The 24,916-nt window shown below is 31.4% G+C and overlaps 6 protein-coding genes and 1 long non-coding RNA gene across 14 annotated transcripts in view; 3 read left to right on the top strand and 4 right to left on the bottom strand.

The window, feature by feature from the left end:
• Window positions 1-184: 184 nt before the first annotated feature.
• LOC132907004 (transmembrane protein 184B) lies at window positions 185-3,900 on the bottom strand. 2 transcript variants are annotated; one of them, XM_060959708.1, is made up of 6 exons: window positions 3,760-3,900; window positions 3,345-3,514; window positions 2,666-3,260; window positions 2,363-2,598; window positions 2,190-2,274; window positions 185-803 (listed from the first exon to the last, which is right to left on the bottom strand). In XM_060959708.1, the coding sequence occupies exons 2-6, from the start codon at window positions 3,504-3,506 to the stop codon at window positions 628-630; spliced, it is 1,254 nt and encodes a 417-aa protein (XP_060815691.1). In that variant the 5' UTR covers window positions 3,507-3,514; window positions 3,760-3,900; the 3' UTR covers window positions 185-627. The 2 variants fall into 2 exon arrangements, with proteins under 2 accessions (XP_060815691.1, XP_060815692.1); XM_060959709.1 differs by lacking the exon at window positions 185-803 and adding an exon at window positions 995-1,676.
• A 311-nt stretch (window positions 3,901-4,211) lies between these two features.
• Window positions 4,212-5,753, top strand: LOC132907007 (syntaxin-8). The gene is made up of 6 exons (XM_060959714.1): window positions 4,212-4,349; window positions 4,586-4,642; window positions 4,722-4,916; window positions 4,999-5,252; window positions 5,311-5,403; window positions 5,488-5,753. Exons 2-6 carry the CDS (start codon window positions 4,608-4,610, stop codon window positions 5,649-5,651), a joined length of 741 nt encoding a protein of 246 aa, XP_060815697.1. The 5' UTR covers window positions 4,212-4,349; window positions 4,586-4,607; the 3' UTR covers window positions 5,652-5,753.
• Window positions 5,591-9,492, bottom strand: LOC132907001 (uncharacterized). Its single transcript, XM_060959705.1, has 11 exons — window positions 9,116-9,492; window positions 8,801-8,964; window positions 8,323-8,717; window positions 8,099-8,255; window positions 7,706-7,942; window positions 7,497-7,623; window positions 7,027-7,411; window positions 6,843-6,955; window positions 6,602-6,769; window positions 6,383-6,514; window positions 5,591-6,307 (listed from the first exon to the last, which is right to left on the bottom strand). The coding sequence occupies exons 1-11, from the start codon at window positions 9,217-9,219 to the stop codon at window positions 6,040-6,042; spliced, it is 2,250 nt and encodes a 749-aa protein (XP_060815688.1). The 5' UTR covers window positions 9,220-9,492; the 3' UTR covers window positions 5,591-6,039.
• Window positions 9,493-9,638: 146 nt separating this feature from the next.
• Window positions 9,639-12,752, top strand: LOC132907006 (uncharacterized). 3 transcript variants are annotated; one of them, XM_060959713.1, is made up of 5 exons: window positions 9,639-10,422; window positions 10,516-11,080; window positions 11,172-11,845; window positions 11,958-12,107; window positions 12,234-12,752. In XM_060959713.1, exons 1-2 carry the CDS (start codon window positions 9,810-9,812, stop codon window positions 10,965-10,967), a joined length of 1,065 nt encoding a protein of 354 aa, XP_060815696.1. In that variant the 5' UTR covers window positions 9,639-9,809; the 3' UTR covers window positions 10,968-11,080; window positions 11,172-11,845; window positions 11,958-12,107; window positions 12,234-12,752. The 3 variants fall into 3 exon arrangements, with proteins under 3 accessions (XP_060815696.1, XP_060815695.1, XP_060815694.1); XM_060959712.1 differs by having other exon boundaries at window positions 9,639-11,070; XM_060959711.1 differs by having other exon boundaries at window positions 9,639-11,080.
• A 176-nt stretch (window positions 12,753-12,928) lies between these two features.
• LOC132907005 (uncharacterized protein C19orf47 homolog) lies at window positions 12,929-14,855 on the bottom strand. Its single transcript, XM_060959710.1, has 3 exons — window positions 14,517-14,855; window positions 13,363-14,433; window positions 12,929-13,235 (listed from the first exon to the last, which is right to left on the bottom strand). The coding sequence occupies exons 1-3, from the start codon at window positions 14,533-14,535 to the stop codon at window positions 13,093-13,095; spliced, it is 1,233 nt and encodes a 410-aa protein (XP_060815693.1). The 5' UTR covers window positions 14,536-14,855; the 3' UTR covers window positions 12,929-13,092.
• Window positions 14,856-15,331: 476 nt separating this feature from the next.
• The window catches only part of LOC132906758 (alpha-actinin, sarcomeric), a 14,289-nt gene continuing 4,704 nt past the window's right edge, over window positions 15,332-24,916 (top strand). Inside the window, exons 1-7 of one of the 5 annotated variants that reach the window (XM_060959254.1) lie at window positions 16,280-16,401; window positions 16,781-16,905; window positions 22,837-23,071; window positions 23,158-23,493; window positions 23,715-23,804; window positions 24,213-24,298; window positions 24,508-24,853. In XM_060959254.1, coding sequence (XP_060815237.1) covers window positions 16,804-16,905; window positions 22,837-23,071; window positions 23,158-23,493; window positions 23,715-23,804; window positions 24,213-24,298; window positions 24,508-24,853 — 1,195 coding nt within the window. In that variant the 5' untranslated portion in view covers window positions 16,280-16,401; window positions 16,781-16,803. Of the gene's footprint in view, window positions 15,559-16,279; window positions 16,402-16,780; window positions 16,906-22,836; window positions 23,072-23,157; window positions 23,494-23,714; window positions 23,805-24,212; window positions 24,299-24,507; window positions 24,854-24,916 lie in introns of those variants that run through there. The other 4 variants (XM_060959253.1, XM_060959252.1, XM_060959251.1 and 1 more) reach the window with 4 other exon arrangements.
• Window positions 18,613-20,360, bottom strand: LOC132906774 (uncharacterized). Its single transcript, XR_009658036.1, has 2 exons — window positions 19,492-20,360; window positions 18,613-19,009 (listed from the first exon to the last, which is right to left on the bottom strand). It is a non-coding gene; the product is annotated as an uncharacterized LOC132906774 (long non-coding RNA).

Here is a 24,916-nt window from a genome sequence, read left to right as displayed (position 1 = left end):
ATATATATATATATATCCCGGACGCGTGCAATAATTAGAAGTATTTTTCTTAGTGTATTTTATAAAATAAGTATTTTTCACTGGCAAAATTACATTAATCTCATATGAATTAGAAATACTGATGTATAAACATATACATAGTGTTTTTGTTCAAAGTGTAAAAATATTGTTTGACTACAGTAAATAATGCAGCAACATATTTGTGAGTATTTAAATATTAAGTACTGTACAATGCTTTTCTCTGAAAAACGTAAGTTGTGTTTTAAAATAAAGATGATTATGTTATGATAATAGAGCCACCTCTATAGGTAACACTGCTTTAAACATGTTCAGCATATTAAAATAAATATCTTCTATGCTATGTTTACATGATGTAACATAATACATGTATTAACATGAATGTAACATGGAACTATTATATTGTGATGCACAATTTTGCATCACCGAATTTGTTTGTTTATTTGTTGTTTGTTCTGTGAGCGAGTTAAGTTCCTACCTAATGACGTATAATCAATTAACGGTATACATAGCGTTTTCTTGAAATTAGATTCACGGAAGTCCAACATTAATGTTCCTTTTTGTCTCTTTCTCTTTTGTTTTATTTTGTACACAATCTATTGTTTATATCTACTGGAACTCATCATCACTGCTCAACAGCATTGTTTTCTCATTATAATTTTGAGAGATTGTAGCAACACGTTGGTGAGAAGTATGCCGTCTTTGAGGCGGTGGTATTGGCATATTCTGTGGATCATCTGGATCGAAGCTGGATATCCGCATACCACGTTGTCCTTTAGGAGCTCCTGATTGTTACATTATATCACGTATTATCGTTGACAAAGCCGTTACTAATGAATACATCGATCAGCCAGCGAACAGCGAGAAATCATGCCGATATTTTTCTTTTTAATTCAAAGCATTGTTGGCTATATCGATTGTAGGCTATGTACAGTTTTATATGTAATTTGATGAAATCCTTTTACACATAGCACAATTTACAGCATCTTTCTTTATTTTATCGATCTCACTACACATATTATATGTCTATTAAATAATTCATGCGTGTTATAACAATAAAGATTTGAATTTGTTGTTTAAGAAAATTATCAAACATACATATTTAGGAAAAAAATATATAAAAATATATAGCTATGTCAGCATGCTAAATTAAATATAAATCATGCCATCTTTTTAAATATACAAGCATTACAAAACAATATTTAATAATCATTAACCTATCCATAGAAAGATACATAATTACAATACTGCCATAGAATAGTAGTCAATTATTATTTGTCTTTTGCATTTATTAAAAAGTAAAACGTTTTTGTGAAATTACACTGTACTCTAAGTGCTCTTGCGTTAAGTGCTTAGTTTCTAATGTACAGTATATTTTATTAATTGCAAAGTTAATGAATCATATGCTTATATATGTATATGTGTATGTATATTGATTTTGTTATAAACCTTAAATAATAATTTGAGCAGAGAACACTATGCCCACCCTCGAACTTGATTTGAACTTAAAATATCAAGTCAATTTTAATGAACTACAGTATTAAGAACTTTTCAAACTCTATTAAAAATGTATGAATGCCTCATGTCCAATTTCTTGAAATTAAAAAACGATGCTTCACATTCTCATAGTTTTTCATACGGCAAGTTGGTATTAACGTCTGAAAAATAGTAAAAAGAAAGTGCCTTCAAAGAATATAATCCTAATTGGCACACGTTAATTGAATTTATGATAAAAAGTATTTTTTATCATAAAGAACTATTTCATTACATTTTTGTCGCAAAAGATAAATATAAATGAATTTATATTATATTACCCTTTTAATAATTGGCAGTAGAGTACATTAAAAGATGCATATTAAAAGAAACATATTAAAATAATAAACCTTTATCATATAAAAAGCTAAAATCCATAGTTAAAGGAACATAATAATTACAATTATAGTTATTTATTTACTTCAGATTTTTTAATGATTGTAATTCTTCTCTTACTTTGCATTTAAAACTTAAATGATAAATATAAATAAACAATAAATGTGGATGATTTTTAGTTCATCATTCGCTACATCATGCTACATGAAAATGTATCAATTGAATAAAGTAATAAAAGAAATTTAAAATACAATATTTATAAAAAAAATTTAACAGGAATAAATTATAAATTATATACATACCAGAACTATATTGTGTGTATTGTTGATACTGTGGATGGAAGTTGTGGATGGCATCAGTCATTATATCTTTTGGATTCATGGTTTCCTATGTATAAAGTTAATTGTATAATATTAAAATATTGTCAATCTTATTGCTTTATCTATTAAATCATTTAGAAATTATTGCAACATACTTTTAAACTGCTACTGATACTTTGCATTGTTACACTTCTTCCTCTTGAATCCGTAACACAACCAGCTGAATACACTTGATATGGAAACGCATAACGTAAAGCTATAGCAGCAAATAACATTTCAATGCAAATCAAAAAGTTTTGATAACCAGCAGAAACTGTGCCTGCACTAGTTGATTGATCTAAACTTATAGGAGAAATTACATTTGCTTTCTCAAGAATAGCCAATAACACCCCTGAAAGGTAATAAAATTAATATTCTTTACATATACAGATCATATCTTAAGTAATTTGACATATTACCTTGCCAAAATGAGAGGAAGATAACACTTTTAACAGTACAAAATTTTAAGACAGGTTCAAATGGTGTTAACAGGTCTCTTGTAGCAAAATAAAAGAGAAAAAGTCCATAAAGTGCAAGAGATACACTGATATTATAAATTATAGTTATATAAATATAGCCTCCATCTGGGGACCAATCTCCATCTCTATAATGACCAAATGCTTGAAGGAATATAATGACAAATGCCATTACTGGTTTTACCAAGCAAAATTGCAAAGTAGCTTGTTTGCAAAATCTAAGAAAACCAATTGTATATGTTTTCCCAACCAAACAGCATGTTCCATATAAACAATTAGAACGAATAGGTTTGCCACGTATTTCAGACATAATATTTCCTTCACCACCCAGGTACTCGTAGCATAGGGACAAGAAGTTATATATAACAAATGCTTCATAACAGTCCCGTACAGTAAAAAAGTAAACATAATAACTTTCACTGTTGAAAAATAGTAGAGACACCCAAGAATATGTTGCATAAATTGGAACTATAAACAGAATTCTCACTATCCATCTTTGTTCTGTTGGATTAGTATACCACCTTAAATGCTGGTAGATCTACAAACCACGATTAAATCAAATTAGTTGTTTATATTTCCTTAATTAACTATAATGCTATGTCAAAAATATGTTACAAAGTACCTGTTGACAAGTTATGAATAATGCGACCCAAACAAATGCACCAGCAATACCTTGAGCTGCTCGTGTTTGTAAGAATATTGGAGCTGCTTTCTCAGGAATTGCAGTTGTAGACATCATATCGCCAAGAGATGTAGATGGTTCCGTTGTCACCGTACTACTCATATTTCAATCTGAGAAAAATTAGTGTTGCAAACAACAATACTAAGAATTTAATATAATTGAAGAAAAAGAAAGATAATTGTAAATACGAAGAACATTCATTTTAATCACAATTACAAATGAAAAAATTAAGAAAAAATGCCTTTTAGTAACACAGAATAAATGTCAAGATTATGGCTCGCGCGTTAAAAATCAATATGCACAACAATAACAACAGTACTCCATTCGTGCGCAAAAATTCATCTCGTGGACGCACCCGTGCTCCATTCGTAAGTTTTTTCAAACAAATGTAGTATACGAAAGATCCTTTCGAACTATCTTGTCGTACGTGTTCTCCTTTTTCTTTCGTATTGTGTGTACGTGTTGACCTGTATGATCAAGCTTCTTAGAAGTTCCCCACTTTCAATTAACCATCTACCAACGCAGTGGTTACTGATGATCGTGACCTTCCCACAGGCAACGTGAATAATCCACCAAATTTTCTTCCCTTCACACTATATATTTTCTCCAGTTTGAGTTTGGATCACCGAGTTTCACTTTTACCCAACATTTTCTCGCATTTCTTTCCGTTTCCTCTTTGACGTCAAACACATTCGTCCAAACAGCTTCACGAAATATACTAGTTGATAATAAAAATATAACTGGTCTTGCTACTACGCCATATATTCTTCTTTTTTCCACCCGTTAATTTTCCCTTTGGTTCTCTTTGTTTCACTCTCACAAACGATCTCTTTTTACCTTCTCCTTCATGTTAAATCCCCTCCATCATTTTCTTTAATTATCGTTATAAACGCATGCGCCAATCCGTGGTTATGTTACATTCTTGACGATAAATTGTTCGACTAGGTAAATTGTAATACATTTTCAAAACTCAATTTGCTTACTAAGGCATTCCTGTTTACCCAGATATTAAACAGTTGCTAATGTAAAGAAAGGTTTCTTTTCTTTTGATGCTGCACCATCGACAATTGCAAAATATGTTATTATGTGCAGACAACACTGACAATAACATATGAGAAATTTATGTGGATATGTCACTATTCAAATAATATTTTAACGTAGTTTTGTTTTTCATACATTAGACTTATATACAAATTCACGAAAATGGCACTCATTTATATCGAAGACAACGATCCCTGGTAAGAATAATTAACCTTGGTTTCTTTGTTTACTTCTGAGATGAAAACTGTTACTTAAGTATTTGTTTAAATAACATAGGTTAACGGAATATGATGCCTGTGAGAAACTTTACAGAGAGATTATGGAACAATTTACAGCTCGCAATAAACATTCAAAAACTTTGCAAGCATATGCAAGTATATCTGCAAATATACGAATTCGTCTGAAACAATATAATCGTGAAGTCCAACAACTTAAAAATAAAGTAGATGATGCTTTAAAATCTAAAGCTATGTATCCTTTTACATGTTCATTTGATTAAGAAGTAAGACCTACCAGCATAGAAATTTTTTCTTTAAAATACAAAGATATGCAGAACTGCTGAAGAAGCAGAAAGAAGGGTACGTCAAATTGAAATATTGAAGAGCAGGGATGTACAATTACAAAAATTGTGTGACGCACGTACAAATAATCTTGTATCTTCTCGTGCAAATTTACTTACATCAGGAACATCAGCTTTTGCAGATGGAGGCACAACCTCTTGGGCAGCTGATGACGACGATGATAAACCTATAGATACACAAATATGTGTTGTTGATCTTATGACTCAACAAGATAGGATTCTAGAAGGTATAAATTTTGGTATCTTTTACCAGATTTGTATAATATTTTTCCAATACTTTTATAGAGCAAAATAAAGGTTTGGAAGACTTATGTAAAGTCATTGCAAGGCAAAAACAAATTGGCCAAACCATTAGCAATGAAGTAGATCACCAAAATGGTAACTTAAATTTAATATTATATAATATTCTTTATCAATTTGAAGATATAAAATTTACTTCAAAAGTTTTATATTTTTATGTAGAAATAATCGATAATTTATCCAATCATATGGATAGGACTGATGAATCATTAATTACCAAAACGCAGCACGTACAAACAATTAATTTTAAAGATCGCACATGTGGTTACTGGATAGTAATAATTTTACTTTTTATTTGTATCATCATAGTTGCTTTACTTCCATAATTTTTAATGCATTCAATTATTGTATGAAAACTGTTAGGTATTTCGTTTGATGTAAATTAATGTTCTGTATATATGCATATGTAAAAATTCCGTTCTTACAAATTACTACATTTTATTTTCTTAATTATCTATTAATTTTAGATCAGTATTTGTATATATTGTAAGAATTATATTATACTTATAATTATTATAATCATTATACTTATAAGCAAAAAGAAAAAATATATATATATAATAAAAATTAAAATAAATATTTGTGTTTGTGATAAAAACCTGACATCTTATACCATTAAGGCTATATTAATATCGCAATGAAATCAACTTTTTTAATAGAAAACAAATTTTTTTCATTGTCTATCTTTATACAAATTACATTTTATTGCATAAGTTATTTCAAGTTTCCTTGCATCGTATCATTAGTAATTTCTGACATACTACATTTTGTATCCAATCTAAGGTTTCTCAGAAGTGCTTTTGGATTAGGATCTCTTCCACTAAACTTTCTGAAATTCTCACGTGCAGAATAAGTACCACCAACAGATAAAAATGATTCGCGATATCTTCCACCAAGTTCCTTCAATGATTCTTTATTCTTATACGAGACATCTTGAAAAGCACTGTACAAATCAGCAGCAATCATTTTTGACCAAACATGACTGAAATTATAACATTTTTATTTTTTCAATACTTCAGTAGAACATATGTATATTCTAATATTTACAAAATCTTACCTGTAATAAGCAGCTGCCCATTGTCCGCTAAAGATAGCATCAAAAGAACAAATATGGCTATCCTTCTTATATGGAGGAAGTACAAAATATTTTTTCCATAAGCGGTTCATTATGCTATTCCAAAATTCTTTGCTACAAATTTTAGAGGAAATTACAAAATATATTACTATATTTATTATTCAAATAACATTTATATATATTTATAGTATCCAATCTTACCCAGAATATAATTCTAAATCAAATTCTGACAAATACAGTTCTTTACATAAATTGTAACCAGATAAATGCGTCTTTGAATCCCTTATTTTTTCAACTATATTAAGAGGTAATGGTTCTTCAGTAACTTGATGACATGAAATTCTTTGCACAAAAGATGGTTCATATAACCTAATAAGCAAATAAAACATTATACAATATATGTAGTTGTAAATTATAAAGAATATGAAGATTTTAAATTTACCAATTTTCAAGAAGATAGTCAGAAATAAATAGTGCATCCCATTCTACAAACGAAAGTCCTGCAATATGTGTGTATTCCACCTTTGTTAATATATGATGTAATGCATGTCCAAACTAAATGAGAAAGAATAATATTAAGAAAAATAAGTAACCTTCAACTTTATTTTTACATGCATAAAATTTACCTGCCGAAATAACGTTTGAAGGTCTTTGAATGAAAGTAAAGAAGGTTCCTCACCCATGGGTGGTGCGAAATTGAATATTAATGCAACTAATGGTTTTATGCCACATATTTTACTTCTGTTTTGTATTTCTACTGTATATCCTGCATTCTGTGACACTCGAACTTTCTCATCTCCTCTTGCATATGGATCTAAATAAAAACTACCTACTGGATCAGTACTTGAATGTTTTAAATCAAAGACATCAAAAAATCGAACATCTTTATGCCAGAGATCTAGCTTCTTGGATTCAATAATCTTTACATCAAATAAGGTTTCAATAAGTTCAAATAAGCCACATAACACTTTCGGTAAAGGAAAATAATTATTTAAATCCTCTTCCTTGTACCTGTAAATGATATTACAATGATATATATTTATGATATATATCCTTTTTTATTACAAAGTATTTCTGAATTTTATTTCATAATTACATGTACACAGAATGTAGTTGTTTTCTACCCCAATATGCTATATCCCAATAATGAAGTGCACCATCTAAACCTTTTTCATTTGCAAATGCTTGAAGTTCTTTAATTTCATGTTCTTGAGCAGGTCGAGCTTTTATAGACAAATCAAATCAATAATACTGGTTATATATAATACTGCATACTCGATGCAAATGTAATTATACAAATTTTACCTGTGGCTAGTAAATTATCCAATACATAGTGAATATTTTCTACACTGCCTGCCATCTTAGTTTCCATACTTAAATCAGCAAATGACTTGTATCCCAATAAATGAGCCTCTTGATTTCTTTTCTGTCTAATTTCTTCTAATGTTGTACTTGTTTGTAGCGATCTATCATGTAATAAAGATGCTTTGATAACATTTGCATCCCAAACTCTCCATCTTAAAGCACGATCATGACAATGTTCTAAACAATACAGAAAAAATATAAAAAAACACATTAGAAAAAATTAATCATTAATTTCATTATATTTACAACATTAAAAATAAATTTTATTATGATCAATAAACTTTCAATTTTATAGATAGGTATACTTTATATATAGGTATTTTATAGATATACCCATAAATGGTTCCAGGATATCAGGAGTTAAAATTACTATCCATGGTCCTGCGAGAAACTGTGTAGGATTTACTGCCATAGATTTTAGTAACTCTTCAGGAAAATCTCTTACAATATTAGGATCTCTTATAGTAAAAGTAAGATTATTTATGGCCGTCTATGAAGAGATAAAGTAGTATTAATATTTCTTCAACTTATATTCGCACATTTTGTTATTTACAAACCTGCACTTTTTGTGAATATTTTTTAATTTTTTCAGACAACCATACTTTCAATGCTACAAATTGTTCTTTTTTCTTCTCAGACAATTCTAATCCATTTAATCTCCCTTCCAATATATATCTTGCTAAAATTCTTTTCTGTTCAACATTTAATTCACTTTCATTATTATTCAAGACATTTTTACATGCTTGATATATTGGTATATTAATGTATTTAAAAGCTGAAGCTCGTTTAGCACGTTCGCTAATACTCATATAATATTGTGTAGGCATTAAACTTTGATTTCCTAAATATAATGTTTTTGCAATGCCCCATGTAATATTCAACGAGGCATCTATCTCCTCTATAGGGTTTAATACGTTTTTAAATAAATTTTCTGGAGAAATATTGTTAACATCTGTAAATCAATTTTACAAAATATAAGTCTTTTCAATAAACTTAAATTAAAAGATTATAACATAAGTAGAATAAAAGAATTACTTTCTATTTGTTTCCCTAAGGTTTTAACTGTTTCTTCAAATTCTAATGATTGCCTTCCAATAACAGCAACACATTTTTCTATTGTAATATTTGTAAATTCCGGACTTTTATCTTCTTTTAGTAAAGGATATTTTCCTGGTAAATCTTCTCCAATTTCTGGGACACTAAATAGAAATATGATTAACCACTAAAACCATTATTATGTTGTGCAAAGAAAATTATACAGAATATTTACATACAAAACTTATTAAGTATTAAGTTGAGAATAAAATTATGTAATTTTTATTTCAAATAAAATAATTATAGTATACATACAGAATCAAATAACCATTACGTCTTGGAATTTTTAACAAACTATTTTGTGACAGAATAATTCTTTTGCCACAAAATGAAGCCATTCTGATATTTCTTAAAAGCATTATGTTTTTACAACTTTTTAAATTACATCCTTAATTAAAAATCAGTCTTTTTGGTTACAAACAACACTTTGTATTATTTAATTCCTACTTCCTTCACTTAACTAGCCAAAATTTAGTCATGAACTACATATTATACGATTAAATTCTGTAGACATTTAACTGCATTTTTAATAGTTTCACAATAGTTTATAACTTTGTTGAAATAGTTTTTAGAATAGGTACAGTTATGTGAAAAAGTTTACTCTTAAACAATAAAATAAATAAATAAACTAGATCACATTCTAAAATGGATTTTTTGTTATGTAATCATAAAGTGTACTTGTTACGATACATTTGCGATGGCGCCACTATAAATGTCATTAAAATTTAGAGTGAAGTTCCTATTTTGTGATTCGAGATTACTTACTATCTAGGTACATTTACATTAGGATAACTTCAATTAGGTAGAAAAAATTGCGTATTTTCTGACGCGTAGATAGTGAGACATTATACAGAGAGATTGATTTTACAATATTATTTGGTACATTGAAACTATTCCTGCAATAAATTTTGCTGTTTCAATCATTACCACAAAATCGACATCTGTAACAATGTCAGGCAAGCTACGTGGAGGTAATGTTAAATGGGAAAATTCGACAGAAGGAAATGATGTATATGAAACAAAGCATAAAATGAGGTTGAGAGAATCGCCAAGGAATACGCAACAACCTGCTGTACCTGCTGAAAACGAGATTGTTATAGAACCACGAAAGCGAGGTCGAGGTCCTTCTAAAAGGCCTTGTCTTAACAGAAATGCTTTAATGGCTCGAGAAAATCGGCTCAAGAAAAAAGCATACCTAGAGAAAATAGAAAATAAGCTATTATTTTATCAGCAAGAAAACAAAAATTTAGTAAACATTATAAAAAGACAGAGTATTGACCTTAAACGATTAACTGGTGAAGTTGCTTATTTCAAGAGCGTATTAAACAATAATACCAGTATTACTGCATTATTGAAGACTATCAATGATGGACTTCAAAAGATTAGTACACAGAAGAGGAATTCATTGCGTTTGAATCATGTTTCTGAGTGTTCAAATGAATTGGATGTTCAACACAAATGTACATGTTCTACAAATGTGAAGGAGAATATATTGAATACTCAAAATACCGATATATTTATTACAAATGTCAATAATGATTCATTGATCGAACGTGGTACAAGTAAAGATCCAAACAATGAATCATATATTAATTCCCGAAGGCAACTTGCTTGTAAGAATTCAAGCATTGATAAAATCTCTTCATCTTTTTTAGATTCGGATCACAACTATACTGTTTCCAAAAGTACAATAGTCAATGTTAAGAACAATCTTCAAAGTAAAGAAGAAACAAACTTAATAACATCAACTACCAATTTAATATCTGAAGATAATTATATGGATAATACAAAGGAGCTAAACAATTTATTACCAATTGCTCAAGCAGATTTACCCAATGCAAATGAAAAAAAAGATACTGATACCATTGGTATCGACTTTGATCAGTTTTCTTCTTTCAATATGGATATATTTGAAGATCTTCCAAAATGTGACGAGATGATGAATACAGTGGATAGTTTAAATGATGCATCAAACCTTTTTAAAGCAGATGAAATATCTCAAACTTTAGATAATACTGGAATCTGTCTTCATGTTAATTCAGACAAAGTATCTTTAGAGTTTTGTGCAATTTGTCATTTAAATAGTAAGAACTCGGGATTAAACTGAAGGGGGAATTGATCGTAAATCTTTTAAATCCACTCAATGATGAATCTCTGAAGAGGTCAAGCAAAGATTTTGAACATATTTTCCGATCAGTGGATTATAAAAAGTTAATGAAAGTAATATGCTATTTTAGTTTGTTACTATGATTACTGAATTTAATGTAAAAAATTGTTACATATACAATAGAGGATATGTCAATATTTTCAGGTGTATCAAGGAGAAATGTGTCAGCATGTTTGTCAGTTTGCTGCTGAAACATCATAGAAATGCTTTTCACATGGAACGAAAGTTGCGTTATTAATATCTGTACTATATATATAAATATGTACATAAATACATAAATAATATACATGTATACATATATATTTGTATATAAATGTGCAATATGTATACATATATATCTGTATATATATGTGTGATGTGTATACACATATATCTGTATGCATACATATATATATGTGTTTATATATATATTTCTTTCTATTTACATTTTCACGCCCATGTATGCATATATGTATACAGATAATGATACATATAATCATATATGGTGTTTATTTTATAAGTGACTGATTTTTTTATGTAATGCTTTAAAATTATATTTAATAACATGTAGTGATATAAAATATTTTTGCCCCATGCTGCATCAATTGCTACTTTTTAAAAGCGGTATTTAGCAAATATAAAAATTGTTTTGTAAGAAGTGTTTATTATGTTCGAGTCTATTGGATCTAATCTGTCCATTAGAACATTACAAAGCTTCTGTTTGTTATGTATAATGTTAAATCGTAACACTTCTGTTCCTCTGAGACTGTAATTATTTGCTTTTTACAGGATAATACCATATTGCCATTGAAGTTTGCTAGCAACGATCATACGAAAAGGTGGGCGTTAATGTAACTTTATTAACCATGTATTTGAAATTTAGTTCTATAAAAATGTATTATATACAAATTGTTAGATTTATAACAAGTGTGATTTGTTTGTTTGGTCTAGTTGAAGTTTGGCATGTCTGACACATTCTGTTTAATGTTTGGTGTAACATAGTATTTTGGAGCAATTACAAATAGTGCTTGTTGGGAAAGTGTGTGGAATCACGATCGTCCCCCTTCTTTTCTATAAAATATATGATTTTATAATAAACAGGTTGAGTACGATTAAATCGATGCTTGTTTTTATACACATGAAACAACACATACATTACACTATGTAAAAGTTATTGCAAAAATTGTCCAAATATCAGTTTTGTATACTCTGTAATTTAATTTTCAGCTGTATCCCGAGGACTTTCAGCCATTATGGAACATTCCATCCACTGATCGAGTTGTATGGTAATTGAAGTTGAAATTAAAGAATTTAACAATAAATTTAATATTTCTTATGTATTGTATTTCATAAATTATGTAGTAGTATGAATTAGATGCGGTTTTGCAAGTGTTAGAAATTTTATTACTTTCAGTCTTACATAAGCTTTAATAATGGAAAATCACATAAAGCATGATGAAAATGATTAGAGCAAATGTAAAAAATCATTTTTTGTTTCTGAAGGAAAAGAAATGTATCGATTTTGTCATTATTACGATATACTTGTTTTAATACATATACTATTTTTTATATATTTTTATTATAAATTATTTATTTATTCGTAGCATACAGGCATAGATTTAAGACTTATGTAAATGAAAATTGTATATTTCTCTGTTGATTTGAGTATTTTGTAATTTTTAATCAAGATAAGTTGTTTTGTATAAAAATTTTATTGCTTATCTATAATAAATAATCTACTTTTTATACGTGTAAATAATTCAATTGTCCATCCTCTTTTACTTACATTTATACAATGATATCCTTAAATTAATATGTCATTTTGTCATAAAATATGAAAATAGAATTTTATCATGTCTATTTCAATTATAATGTATTATGATATTTGTTATACTGTACAATACTGCAATTAATATAAACGATTAAATTTTTTGAAAAGTTTGTATTTGATTTTTTCTTTAGTTAACATAATTATTCTCCTGCGTCTTAATATTTACGCAATAGGGAACTATATAACTTTGTACAAAGGATTCATGGTCACAAAAATACTAGTTTAATAAGAAATAAACAATATAAATGATTAGTCTCAAATTCCAAGGCGACTGAAAACATCCGGTTTCTTCACGTGCGCTACCGTTGTAATTCTGTCGAAAGTTACTTGTTTAGCACTGCTTGTTTTAACCATTCCCAAACGTGCTTTTGCTGGTATCGAAGTTAATCTTTCTGAAGCTAACAAAAATATTGCATAAAAGTTAAAAAAATTGGTACAGTGAAAATTATAAAGATTCATATTATTATATAATTATAAAGAATTATAAAGATGTGTAAACAGTGTTATTGATGTTGGGCTACATACCTAGCTTTCCACATGTAACATTAGATTTTATCAATCTGTTGTCTCTTAAAGATGTGTTGTTAAAAGAAATTCTTTTCGTTGTTTTCACTAACTGTGTAACATTATTTGACATAACTTTTCTATTTGCTTCTTGATCAGCTCGCATTGTGCCTACATTTTTCGGTACAATTTTATTTGTTGTAAGAATCGAAGTTCTTGCATTGGAACTTCTGGTTTTTAATATTCCTACACTATTTGTTCCATTTTTCAATATACCTGCTTGTGTTATGGTATTATCCTTTTTGGCATCTTTATCTCCTAATCGATTAAAAACACTCACAGATCTTTTAAGGATATCTTTCCCTAATCCAGTAATATTAAATGTCTGTGATGTTTCAGTTGGATTTGTTGTACTAGTTACAGAACTATCACCCAGCCTGTCAAATACAGTTCGCTTTTGTTCTACGGAGTTTTTAAGAATTTGTTGACTTCTAGATGTTGATCCTTTTGGAAGTATTACAGTATACCCTACTTTATTATCTTTATTATCAAGTGATTTTAGTTTTTTAGGTGTTTCTTGCCATTCATCTTCATTATTACTATCAAATTCATTCTCCTCTTTTAATTTTCTTTTAAGGATGGTCTGCTTTTTTTGATTAGCAAGATCTGTAATTATTTCACCTGATGTAGATGCTGATTTTTTAGCAACAACAGTTTTCTTGACCGAACTTGTTGGAATCTTAACAATTTTTTTTGTGATTATTGCATCAGATTTAAGTTTAGTAGCAATAGCTTTAGAAGTAGAACTAGCTGCTTTGGTTGCTACTTTTTTAATAATTGGTTTGGGCTTTCCAACATTATCCTCTGTATCAACTAAGAATCTTTCACATGTTGTCTCTTCTACTACTTTTTTTGCATATCTTAAAATAGCAATCATATCTCCCATTAAAGTAATTCCCATTTCTTTGAGACTAGGTTTGTCCAAATCAGGTAACATGTCTGGTTTAATACGATTATTGGAAAATACAACAGCATGTTTTGTAGCTACATCTTGAGGAAATCCAGCGCCTTTAAAAAATTTTACCCAATATGCTATAAAAGAGAAAAATAGTAACAAATGATAATTTTTACACAAAAATTGAAAAATTAGGTAAATTACAAAAAATTCTACATACCTGATAATGATGATGCCATTTTACCGATTAGGTTATTTTTATTATTTGACACGATAATGTTTTATAAATAATTTCATACGTTAAAAATATATCATTTACAGACAAATTAACAATATTATTTCACATATTTTACAAAATTTGTTGTATTATACACAAATTCACTTAAAATAAATATTTTTGTGAACGAAAATATACTGTTTCGAATATATAGATAAGAAGAAATGTTCAATTATAATTTGTTAAAAAAAATATCACAGAATATTGTTAAAAAATGATAATAAACATCGGCATTTCATTGCTTGATGCTTCAGATCTATTCATGCTATTCCCTGTACATATGTATATATATATATATATATATACACACGACGCGCGCGCGCGCACACAACATGTATATGTATATCTATATGAACACAAATGCATGAGTGAAATTGGAATGATTAGATGAAATTTTATAGAAAGTTACATGTGGCGACACCACCGGCAAATATAAGCATTAGTCATAAGTGACAATTTTTATTTATAAATGAATTGAAATTATCTTTAAATTTTTACACTATTACAAAATAAATGTACAATACATATAGCTCTATGTAAAAGAAATTATAAATTTCTAATAAAATGGTAATATTCATTAATTTCGTATAATATATTACAAAAATGTAAATTACCTGAATTAAAATTTTTTTATATTTTATTACTGAAAAGAACAATACTTATGTATGTTTTAAATTGGAAAGTATAATATATTTGAAGTAAGTATGAAATTGTATACTGTAAGTTTGACTGATGCAATTGTTGCCGTTCTAGGTATAAAATGCTCATGCCTGCATGTCCGTGAAGTCTCGGAGGAATGGTGTTACTCTTGTTGTTTTGGAAATTTCACACGAATTACCGTACTATTTTTATCGTGTGTGGGTGAATCAGGTGTCATAGTCGTCTTTGATACTATTTTCGATATCTTCATATTCTCTAAGCCGTTTGCTGGGCGAGATTTGCGCTTAAAAGAAGAACGGAGGTTAGTTTCGGCAGATGTATTGGGGTATGTAGTTTTCTATGAAACCGAGTTTGAAACAAACTGATAAATGTAACAAGATTTCGTTGTGCTGTAAAAACTTTACAGAAATGCTTTGTTTATTTATAATGAATTCTTATTTAAATGCGATACTTTATCTTCTAAGCAACATTTGATTTTGTCTTTATTTGAATTTGTTGTATGTGTCATTTGAACAAGAATATGAATTTTGTTAATAGTAAAAGTACTTAACTAGGATTCATTCAGTTCTTTTTAATTTTTTTTTTGGACAGAGTTTACATATTACGAAATATCTATAAACTTAAGTTATAAACTTACATCGATATTTAGCTGAATTTAGTTTTATAATTAAGTTTACATATGTTACGGTTGATTTTGTGAATAAGGCACATATTAAAGATAATGATAATATTTACATATGTGATAGTTATATAAAAAGAGGGGTAATGTATTCTAGTATATTTTGTTAAGCAGTCTGATTAAGTTTTTGATCCACTGATAATATATATCACTGGAATACTTGATTGCATTATTACAATTCGCGGGGGTTAGCTACGAAAGCTGTTGCGTAGGAAGAGAGACAGGGTGTTGAGTAAGTAAATGGTACGGGTAGAATCAAGGAAAGCTAGCAACTAAAGTAATGAGCGAGGGTGAAAGAAAGAGAGAGAGAGAGAGAGAGAGAGAGTGCGCGCTCGCGCACGCGAGAGAGAGAGAGAGAGAGAGAAAGAGAGCGATAGCGTGGGAGGGGAGGCTCGTGCGCCGGCGAGCAAATCGTGTGTCAGACTCGTGGCAGAGGGGTCAGCGCGAGAGAAAGAACGACACGAACCGAACATTTTCTGGACTTAGCGGGTACGTTTTCACGTTACAAAACGTACACCTTTTTTTCATTTTCAGTTATTTGTTCATTTTTCTTTATCTTTTTTTTTCAAATCTTCATTTATTTTCTTTTTAAATTATATTTCCATTTTCTTTCTTTCTCTCTTCCTATCGCCTGTGCGCGCGTGTAATATCCTTTTCGTTTCTTTTTGTATTGGCAACTTACATTTTTTTATCAACGATATACTTAGTTTTTATGATCAGTATTAACGTGAAACAAGTGTAAGAAATGTCCGAACAAATTGTCAGTCTCAGTTATGATCGAGATCAACATATTCAAGTGTTTGCTCGTTGATTTGTACATACGAAAACGTTTGTAGCTGTGTGACATAGAAATCATTTACATTTAAAGGAACGTGATATATCCGCGGAAGGATGAACGACATGGAAGCTTACGGGGATGGATACATGGAGCCCGAGGAAGAATGGGAGAGGGAGGGTCTTTTGGACCCAGCTTGGGAAAAACAGCAGAAAAAGGTGAGTTGAGTTTGTCTCGTTCTTATTTAATAGAATATTATATATTTCCATTTGCTTCGATAAAAAAACTTCGATTTAGTTATATAGTACTGGACAACGATATATCATATTGCATATTGTGCGATTGAACTGGTATTTTAATGTTCCCAATTGTGACAAGTACATTTGTTTAACCTACCTTTTTGTTTTGCAAATTTGTTAAATGTTACTATTATTTTCACAGTGAAGGCGTTCATTCTGAACGTTTATCACTTATAGAATATTTGCCTACTAGATTTTTGAACTACTGTACATAACCTCACGGAGCACGATATGATTTTCAAATGTTGTATTAGGATACATACGGCGGCATATAATAAGCGAATACATCGCATACGATCTTAATGATAATGAAAGTGTCTTATTTTAATTGATTTTATTTTATACGAATTATCAATAGTACGCGATTTTCTCAAATCGAACGAACTTTACTTTTTCAGAGTTAATTTTGTATTTATCGCAAAACATTTGATATATAATTTTAGTTTTATTTCCGAGAGAAAGACTATCGCTGTTGTCGCTGATCTTCTATTTCTTGTAGATGTTTATGCTTTTCATTATACGTCCGAAATATCTCCTACTTTTCTGTGAATTGTAGGTATTATATTTTAAAATGCTGTGTATAGAGGTTAAAACGCAAAGTGTCTTCGACCAACAATGAGCGTTTCTTCGACGCAAATTTTGATTCGTAATATACGGAGAGATAATTATGCTAGAAGAAGTACCCGGAGAAGATACAAGGGTAGCAGATTAATACGGTGTCAATTGATAAAATGGAACAGCTTCAAGTACGCGTTGAAAATGTTTTCTTCATTTTTGGCAGAGGCTCAAGGCTCTCAAGACCGACTCGATTACATGGGACGTTAGATGTGGCAGCCCTTTGGATTGTATTTTCAGACTTTATGACAAAAATAATCGAGCACTGAGTCATTTTAAGCTATCGTAGTTTCGTTCATGTTCCTCGATTTTTGATCGTTGAAATAAGATTGCGGTATCGTCGGTTTGATCGGCACATGTGACAATTTTGTGATTACTTCGTTACTGGATCGTTTCTTCATTTGTATCAGTCTCGAAGTATCGTTGTTAGAAATATTTGGATATGTAAATTATTAGGGAACTATGTTTGCTTGACAATTGGCTCGATGAACCAGAGCCGAGTAGAGTTCTTACAGAATTCGAATCTTATGAAATTACCGTTTCTAATTTTCGTTCCCTATTTTCAGTCTTTTGCCAATGAGAGCTTTATCTTGATATTAATCTTATCTTGATATCACATTTCTGATGTGTTAGTTAATTTATCGATGTTAAATAACACAAATCTGATATTTTTATCGATAATTTATCATATGCTCGAAATAATTTTCAATGTTCTTATTGTTATCATTTTTCGAATTCACAATTCTCAAAAGATATTTTAATTTGCTTACTTAACATTCTAGAAATAAAATCCAAAGATTTCTGGATACTTTTATCTTGGTTATTAAGCATTTTTTGAGGAATATTTTTGACACGTTAACAATCACACTTTAAGATACATAGTACGTAGACTAATTGGAAAAAGTGTTCGTGCGATGATATTTCAACCACGAAGGTATATTTATTTCCTTTAAAAGACAAATAAGAGTTTCATCTCTTTCGCTCTTCATATTCTCATTAATTACCAATAGCATATTTATATCGTTTAATATTTTCATACATGTATCTTTCATACAATGATTAAATATATAGACAGTAACATATTTGGGAAACTAAGCTGTCGGCTAGTTGACTGTATAATTTCTCATAAAATCTCGGCCACTTGGACGGCTTTCGAACTGCGCACGAAACATTCCGGGGTACGGTGATAGGCATTTTTTCTTTCGCTTTCAAATGGGTCACGTTGCTTGATGCTTTGCGAAAACTCGCTGTTCTTACGCTTGTTTCACGATTTCCGTTTGACTTTATCTACTTACGAACATCTTGAACGAAACGACTTCTTTGTTCAAATTGCCGAAATTTTTCCATGATTTTGTCGCGTCGTTAGAATTAGCTTTGATCCACAGGCTTCGTCTTCGCTGGATACGATCTGTACACGAAAGATACCAACTTGATTGGCTGTTAATTACAGGTTCTCGTTGACGTCTTAATTTTTATTCGTAATCGCGTTCTATGCATAGATACGTGTAATAGAGAAATTTGCGATTGTGTGGTGGTGAAGTACACTAACGTAGAAACGTGTTGTTGCGGAGAATCGTCGAAGGTTACGGAACTGCTTATCTAGTGTTACTGTCAACTGGTTATTTTACGTGGTGCGATACGGTGATACTTGTTACGGTTCGTCAGGGATATAACAGCACTGATGTATATAAGTACATACTTACTTTCTTCGTCGTTTACATTCGCACGGAGCTGACATTGCTATATAAATAAGTAAGCAATATATATATGTATATATATATATATATATAGATAATGCACGCGGTCGAAGACATCGATCATATTGTCTGATCGATAGCCGTTTTCAAATTTAACCGGCGTTTGTGCCGGTCGTTCACGACACGATCTTACCTGCAATTGTGTAAAGTATGCTGTTCTCTGTTGTCTGTCGCACATTGCTCCAAGATCTGATCGTAGCGTTCGTGCGAGTAGGGTCCGTAAAGTGACAGCGTGTTAATCTTTCGATAGGACGAAAGAAGAAAAATCGTTTTAAAAACAATTTGTAACGCGTTCCGGCGATAACGATGAATTGTTTTACCAAGCGGAAACTGTACGAATATTGGAAGTTCCAAAGATAGGAGAGGCGCAGAGTTAAAGTTGCGAAGGAGCGAGCTATCGATCGATTTCTTGCTCGATGCGAGCAGAAGATCGTTAACCTTTGAGAAGTTTCGGCTGTACGCCAAATCTTAGATTGGAATCGGGTGACCCACGCATGCTATGCACCAGTAAGTCGATTGTTATGCGATGATAAGTTCCGCGCGCCTGAACACCTTTGCCGGCTGTTTATTGCGAATTCCGCGATTACGCTTCGTTAAAATGCAATCGACACCCACGTTTTACTATTTTCAGCCAACTATTCGCCGTTTGCAAAGGTCGAACGATAATTACGCGAAATATCTGCGTTCAGTGTAACCGGTTGGAATGGTTTCTTGAATGAATTTTCGGTATTTCCACCCGCTGCGGTGATACTGTCCGCAAATAGAACGTCGACCATGATATTTTCCGTTACGTATGATCTTCCAGGATTATTTTCGGCATGTTGTGCGTAGAGAAACGCAAATGATGGCGCAAAGTAACATCTTTTTCCTTGAATTCCTTTACCTCGATCGTTTACATCGCGCGAACCAAAGTCATTGAGTTTCCGCGGCCGATTAGCCCGCGGCGCTACATAACGCGATGTCCGGTCGATCGGTTACGCGACACATTCTCTAGGATCTATCGCAAATAGGACGACGATGTTGCTGAAACCGCTCAACCACTCTTGTGAAACATGTGAAAATTTCATTTGTTTCATGTAACTAATGTTATTTGATCTATCCGGCCGCATCTATTCGGCCACCTGTGCTTTATTTCAACGGCGGAATAATAGAACGCTGTGAACCGATAACGCGTTCGTACACTGGTTCTCGTAAATATCTTTTACAACAGTTTCATTGCTACGCGATTTTCACGTGTATCATGAGAGTAACTTGGCAATTTCGTTCTCCTGTCGTTCTATCTCATATTTTATCGTACATTTTGGCCTTAAATCGGTGTATTTCAAGGTACGGCGGAGATGCGTAGAAAGGATTCGTTAATTGGCCGTTTTGGCCAATAATTTTTCACCGACTATCAAGGATATGTATATGTATAGCGCGTCGTGTAACTGTTAATGGTAAGAATAGAGTAGAAGTTTCAGCTATCTTATGGAAGTTTGACACAAACGAAAAGAAATTCAATGCCAGAATTTAAGAATAGATATAAGTTGCAAGCGCGTTCACGCGCGATATTTAGAATTTGGGTTACGTGAATTATGTGCATCGTATTCAGGGCGTTTCGTGTTTAACTGCGTTTATTTTTGGTGCAACTGCAGGTAGCTGTAAAAATTTTGTGTAGACAGTCGGATTTATATACTTTTCTACTTACATTTGTCCCGACAGCCCGTTGCAACGATATAGCCAGCAAAAGATTTATTTGATCGTGCGTAGCGTGAAATGATTTTGGCGATCGATCGTTCGATCGACCGAGAGTATATCTTGCAAATAAATATCATATGTTTATATCGTGTCATTAACTCATTGTCACGCGAGACATTCTTTCCGTTTATAAAAGGATGGGCATGAGTCACGAACGTAAGTAAAGAAAACCTCGTAACTCCATTGTTATTCTATGCAACTATCATTGTATGGTTTGTTTACATAACTCGATATTCGGTTTACTTTTGTAAAGTTACCGTTTATGTAACGGAATTTATTTCTCCGCTAATATTTGTAACCTTTTGTATTGTGCAATTACAGGGAAAAGCAAAGAAACGTTGGATATTTATAGAAATACAGCAATAGCTACGATGAAAAAGTTACGAGATTATAAAATCCTCGCGAATTCTCACGAAACTTATTTTTGAAACAGAATTTGGTTCCTCGAGAGAAACACGACCATGGTTCTCGTATAGATATAGATCAAATGATTTATCAGCAATGAATTTAATCGTGTTGTAATTTCTATGCCATTCATCGGTTTTCAATTTTTCCTTTATTTCTAACTTTTTTGCTTAGTCGTTGAAATAGAGCACCCCTCTCCTCCTCCCCTCCTCTTCTCTCTTTTCCTCTTCGATTGCAGTAAATATATCGGTGATTGAACTAAAATCCAAATAGCTTATACCTACGAACGATAAATTAAAGAATGTGGAAATATTAATTTAATATTCTGATTGAAAATAAAACGGATCAGAACGTGTTCGAAATGCTTCGGCGCTCAGCGCGGGAGGAGTCAATGTTTTACAAATAGATCTTAGAGCGCTCGTAGAAGTTAAGGTGGCTCATGTCCAATTTTGGCCGGTCGCGCTTCACGCTAGCCGTATTAAATTTCAGGCAATATTTTTCTCTCTCTGCCCATTCCCCTTTAAAAAAATTTACAAGTATCGATGTCGTTTCTTTTTCACATATTTATGCATTTGTCAACAACCTAGGCTTGACTGTAACGATCTTATCAATAATATCGTCAAATCAATGATTGTATATAATACTTGTTTTTATCGAACTTATTATATTGTATTCTCGGAAAGATATAATTTGCAATTAATGAAATAATAAGAAACGTGTCTGTTTTCAGCATTTATTTATGTTACCACGCTACACTATTCTCTAATTGTATTTCAAACTAAATTAAAAGCTTTTTTTTAAGATATGTTCATTAATGCTACATGCTATATATTAGAAGATAGGAGAAGAAAATATCTGTGTGATATTTATGTTTGTATAAATCGAATATTGCAATATTTAACAAATAAATAACTGTTTTTCAAATAAAGTATGTCTCAAGTCAATTGAATAATCGTTTAATGAATATGGTATATGGTATATGGGATATGGTATAAAGTAATTGAGATCGTTATTGTGTGTTTGAGTATATCGAATTTTATGCTTCAAGATATCAAAGGTTTGAAAATCTTTAGCCTGGGCAATGGGAAGCACAGTTTAAGAACCGGGACAGGAGATATATATAGCAGGAGGGATTGGGGTCGTTACTAAAATATATGCTAAGCAGCATTCAAGCTCAATTCTCCATTTTAAATTCTTTTTAGCCGTGAAACATTATCATTTAATCGATCCTGTAGAGATTGAGATATTGAGAAAAAAGATATCGAGATATTGTTGAGAAATTAGAATTAGATAAATAGAAAATGAATGAACGTCAATGTTATGTTTATATTTGCAGACATTCACAGCATGGTGCAATTCGCACCTTCGCAAAGCTGGAACCGCTATCGAATCGATCGAAGAGGACTTTAGAAATGGACTGAAATTAATGTTACTTCTTGAGGTAATTTCTGGCGAAACTTTGCCAAGACCAGACAGAGGCAAAATGAGGTTCCACAAGATCGCGAATGTGAATAAAGCTCTTGATTACATTGCCAGTAAAGGTGTAAAATTAGTTTCTATCGGAGCAGAGGGTAAATATCATGATTCTTTGAACAGTTCCTTGTAGGAGTTGAGTAAAGTTGAATAAAGTGCAAGGCCATTGTTTAATTTTTACCAGAAATCGTGGATGGCAACTTGAAGATGACATTGGGTATGATCTGGACCATCATTTTGAGATTTGCTATTCAAGACATTTCTGTGGAAGAAATGACAGCTAAAGAGGGTCTTTTACTGTGGTGCCAACGTAAAACTGCACCGTATAAAAATGTCAATGTTCAAAACTTCCATCTATCCTTCAAGGATGGTTTGGCGTTTTGCGCGCTCATTCATCGTCATCGCCCTGATTTGATCGATTACAATAAACTTAGCAAGGATAATCCTTTAGAAAATTTGAACACTGCCTTTGATGTTGCTGAAAAGTATCTCGACATTCCTCGTATGTTAGATCCTGATGGTAAGTATATATATTTTATCTTTTTAAACGTTTCGTCACATTCAAAGCAAATGTTAAATGCGTTACACTTTGCATACTGTCGATTAACGTGATAGAGATATTTTTTAACCAAATAGTTTAGGCATTTTGTTGGGGTTCAGGATGGAACTACGATCGGATGAGCTTTTTCTGTCACTTAAACGAATAGATTCTTAATATTATATTCCCTTGATATCATATAGATTTGATCAACACACCCAAGCCAGATGAGCGTGCAATCATGACGTACGTGTCCTGCTACTACCATGCGTTCCAAGGTGCTCAGCAGGTCAGCGTAAAGAAATGCGTGTTGTTCCCTTACTTTGGTTACAAAACGACCTGTGCTATCTTTCACTAATACACTATCATCGTATGCTTACACTTAACAGTGTTTCGTCATGCTAATTTCATCGTATAACTTATACTTGTTTTATGTTCAAATGCTACGTACTTACAGACAAAATGTTGACTGTTGGAAAGTTCTCTTGATTTATCTATAGGTTTGTTTCTGTTACCCCTACAATGTACACTGTACAACCAATTCATGATATTAGCTAGAGACAATTAATATATTTCTAATACATCAATGAGAATTACAAATATCAATTAAAATTCCTTGATAGAAGACAAACAAAATTTTTCAGTGGACATTCTTAAGCTAACATTGCATGGTTTGAGTTTTTCCGAATGTGTTTTTCTAGATATGCGAAATACAGCAATGCCTGATGAGAGAGCTGTGATGACCTACGTTTCCTCATACTACCACTGCTTTAGCGGTGCACAAAAGGTGTGTGTTTGCATTTGAAATTAACCTATAACACATAAAAATCATATTATCTGTGTACAATTTACTCGTTGAATGTTTAACCACAACTAAATTGGAAACATATTTCTGATGATATGCTTTTACCCAAACATATCGAAGTACATATAGCGGTTACAACGATACATCAAAGATCTCCGTTTCATAAGACGAACTTCTACTTTTTATTGTAGGCAGAGACTGCCGCGAACAGAATATGCAAAGTTCTAAAAGTGAATCAAGAAAATGAGAGACTCATGGAAGAATACGAACGACTGGCATCTGATTTACTGGAATGGATAAGACGAACCATGCCTTGGTTGGCTAGTCGTCAGACCGATAATTCCCTTGCCGGTTGTCAGAAAAAATTAGAAGAATATAGAACGTACCGTCGTAAGCATAAACCACCGCGAGTTGAGCAGAAAGCCAAACTCGAAACGAATTTTAACACTTTACAAACGAAACTGCGACTGAGCAATCGACCTGCTTATATGCCAACCGAAGGAAAAATGGTATCCGATATAAATAAGGCTTGGAAAGGTAAAATATTCTAACACTTGTGTCAACTCTGATGACGAAGTAACTAAGTACTTTTGACGAAAG

Source organism: Bombus pascuorum, chromosome 5, assembly GCF_905332965.1.
Source record: "Bombus pascuorum chromosome 5, iyBomPasc1.1, whole genome shotgun sequence".
In the NCBI taxonomy this organism is placed as follows: Eukaryota; Metazoa; Arthropoda; class Insecta; order Hymenoptera; family Apidae; genus Bombus; species Bombus pascuorum.
This window is presented reverse-complemented; position numbering and strand designations above follow the sequence as displayed.